The sequence below is a fragment of the Sinocyclocheilus anshuiensis genome, unplaced genomic scaffold (genome assembly GCF_001515605.1).
Source record: "Sinocyclocheilus anshuiensis isolate Anshui unplaced genomic scaffold, SAMN03320099.WGS_v1.1 scaffold1569, whole genome shotgun sequence".
Taxonomy (NCBI): domain Eukaryota; kingdom Metazoa; phylum Chordata; class Actinopteri; order Cypriniformes; family Cyprinidae; genus Sinocyclocheilus; species Sinocyclocheilus anshuiensis.
In genome coordinates, this window is record NW_015540100.1 from 335,957 (window position 1) to 338,677 (window position 2,721).

At 37.6% G+C, this 2,721-nt stretch overlaps 1 protein-coding gene across 1 annotated transcript in view; it reads left to right on the forward strand.

Annotated features, from left to right (window-relative positions):
* LOC107687211 (formin-like) overlaps positions 1-2,721 on the forward strand; it is a 96,361-nt gene that overhangs the window by 34,805 nt on the left and 58,835 nt on the right. The window contains 1 exon segment of the mRNA XM_016484447.1: positions 1,012-1,153. Coding sequence (XP_016339933.1) covers positions 1,012-1,153 — 142 coding nt within the window.

The following is a 2,721-nucleotide window of genomic DNA, read 5'->3' on the forward strand; positions in this document are numbered from 1 at the left end:
GACTTTTAATAGAAACATCTGAGCTAAAACATGAGAGTATCAACTTAAAATCATCCTAATGTAGATTTTATTGACCAGGTGACCTTAATGACCCTCCTAATCTCTGTCTCTGATGGACGACGGTCAGATATGTATGTCAAAGCCTGTGATCCTTCAACACAAACAGAAGCGGCTGGGATACAGATCATCTGTATTGTCTGAAATTAGTTTTTCCCTCAGGATGAAGGAGTGGAAACTGAGATCGTGAAGGCAGGCTGGATTGTCGTTAAAGACTCGCTCGTGCGCCATCGACCTGTTTGTGTTGCTTGTGTTTCTCAGCAACGGCAAACCAAATATTTCTCATCCATGAACGCTGTTCTGCAGACTGAATCAGCCAAATTCCTCACTCCAGTCTCCAGCTCAAGTCTTCAAACGTGTAAATAAACGCTGAACATGAAATGAGCCTTAAACTACAGCTGACACTGTTCCTCCATCAGTGTTATTTTAAAGGGGTCATGAACTGAGAAACCAAAATTCCCTTGATCTTTTCAGACCAGAGGCAGGTCTACGCAAGAACCAAACGATAAAGATAGCTCTGAAGACAACAAGATCTTTACATTGCCTTCCTTCTGATCCCAACGTAAGGAAAGAATGAATGAACTTTGTTTTTAATGAAGATCCAGACCACATCTGTAAGAACTCGGTCCTTTGTTCACTTCATTTTACCGCGGATTCGTTTACGAACAAGGCACAATTCGACGCGGGATTTTCAGAAAGATTGAGTCTACGATCCTCCACGCCTATTCAAACAGAGCGTTCTGATGAGGGTTAAAAACAGGACAGAAAATAGACTATTACTTCTGTATTTGAGGTTTTTTGATGTAAAAATCTTGATAACATTATAAGTGGATCTCAGAGAACAGTACAAAATAAAAAACAAAGGCAGTTCATGACCCCTTTAAGAGTGTTTGTCTGATATAACACACTGACTGTGTGTGTGTGTGTGTGTGTGTGTGTGTGTGTGTTTTACAGTAATAACACGCTCTGGAGTTCACTGGAAGAGCCTGATATCATAAACACCAAAGAATTTGAGGAGCTGTTCTCCAAAGCCATCGTCCAGCCCAAGAAGAAGCCGCTGTCAGACACGTACGAGAAGAAGAACAAAGCCAAGAAGGTACGAGAAATCATCAGCTCTGAGTCTGAGTTTACCTGAAAAATAATTTAAATCTGAAGTGTCTGTGTTTCTGTGACTGGCTCCTATGTGCTCACAGAGCGTTAGTCAGGAATAGATTTAGCTTTACAGTTTTTATCAGCTGCTTGCACACAAAATCTTTACTTGTCACACAATTTCTGAAAGCTGACACTCAAACAGCAGAAGCACACACCAAATCTGCAAAACCATACACTAATTCTCGGCCTTTCACTGTTTTCAATTTCATAAAACACTTTTTTGCAAAACACAACACACAGTTCTCTATGTAACACACAAAAATCGAACAGGAAGTATCTTGATTTTCTTCTTCAAACACAACCAATCAAAATGCCACACTAATTCATCACTAACTCCTCACATGTGCTAACCTGAAAACCAACCAATCATGCTTTAGAACAGGCCTATAAACACACATCTACACAACTACACATGCTTGATGTGTTTCTTTTCTTTTGTACTGTGTAATACTGTATTCACAACCACAAATGCTTACAGTAAAAAAAGTTTGCTTTCAATCTTGCTTTCGTGTTTACCGTGAATTTTTCAACATCTCTCTGCAAATTACTTTCAGTCTTGAACAGAAATGTACTCAGGAGCTCATGAAAGAAAAGCTTTAGGTTCTGAATAACTGTGTGTATATGACATATCCAAAAATATAATATTATGGCAAAGGTGTTTGCAACGTAAAACAAATGTTTGGTTTTGAGATGTGTTTGTTATATATTGAATGCAGTGCTTCATTTCGCAAAAGATGTGAGGCATTTTGCATTTTGTGTGTGCAATTCTTGGATTTGTGAGGCAAAGTTTTGAAAATTTGTGTAAGCAGTTGCAAAAAAAAAAACTGTAATTAAAGGAAGTCACATGGTTTTTCCACTAGAGGGGGTTTCAGTCATTGAGTTTGTTGAATCCTCCATTAACAGCGGTTATGGTGCTCATTGCTCTTTGAGGAACTTATGCTTAGTGCTTACATATAATAAGTTCGTTTGAGCCATTGTTCCCTTCATCCCCTCTGTGCTCCAGTGTTTAGTGTGGTTTTGATCAGACGTACAGGTTTGACCGTCTGCTGTGATTCCAGATCAGCAAAGATCAGCTCATCTGAGGTTTAAAAGACAATATGTGACCCTGGACAACAAAACCAGTCATAAGGGTCCATTTTTTAAAATCAGTATGAATAAATAATCTTTCCATTGATGTATGGTTTGTTAGGATAGGACAATATTTGGCCGAGATACAACTATTTGAAAATCTGGAATCTGAGGGTGCAAAAAAAAACAAAACAATATTGAGAAAATCATCTTTAAAGTTGTTCAAATTAAGTTCTTAGCAATGCATATTACTAATCAAAAATTAAGTTTTGATATATTTACGGTAGGAAATTTACAAAATATCTTCATGGAACATGATCTTTACTTAATGATTTTTGCATAAAAGAAAAATCGATAATTTTGACCCATACAATATATATACCCATAACAAATATACCCGTGCTACTTATGACTGGTTTTGTGGTCCAGGGTCACACACACATA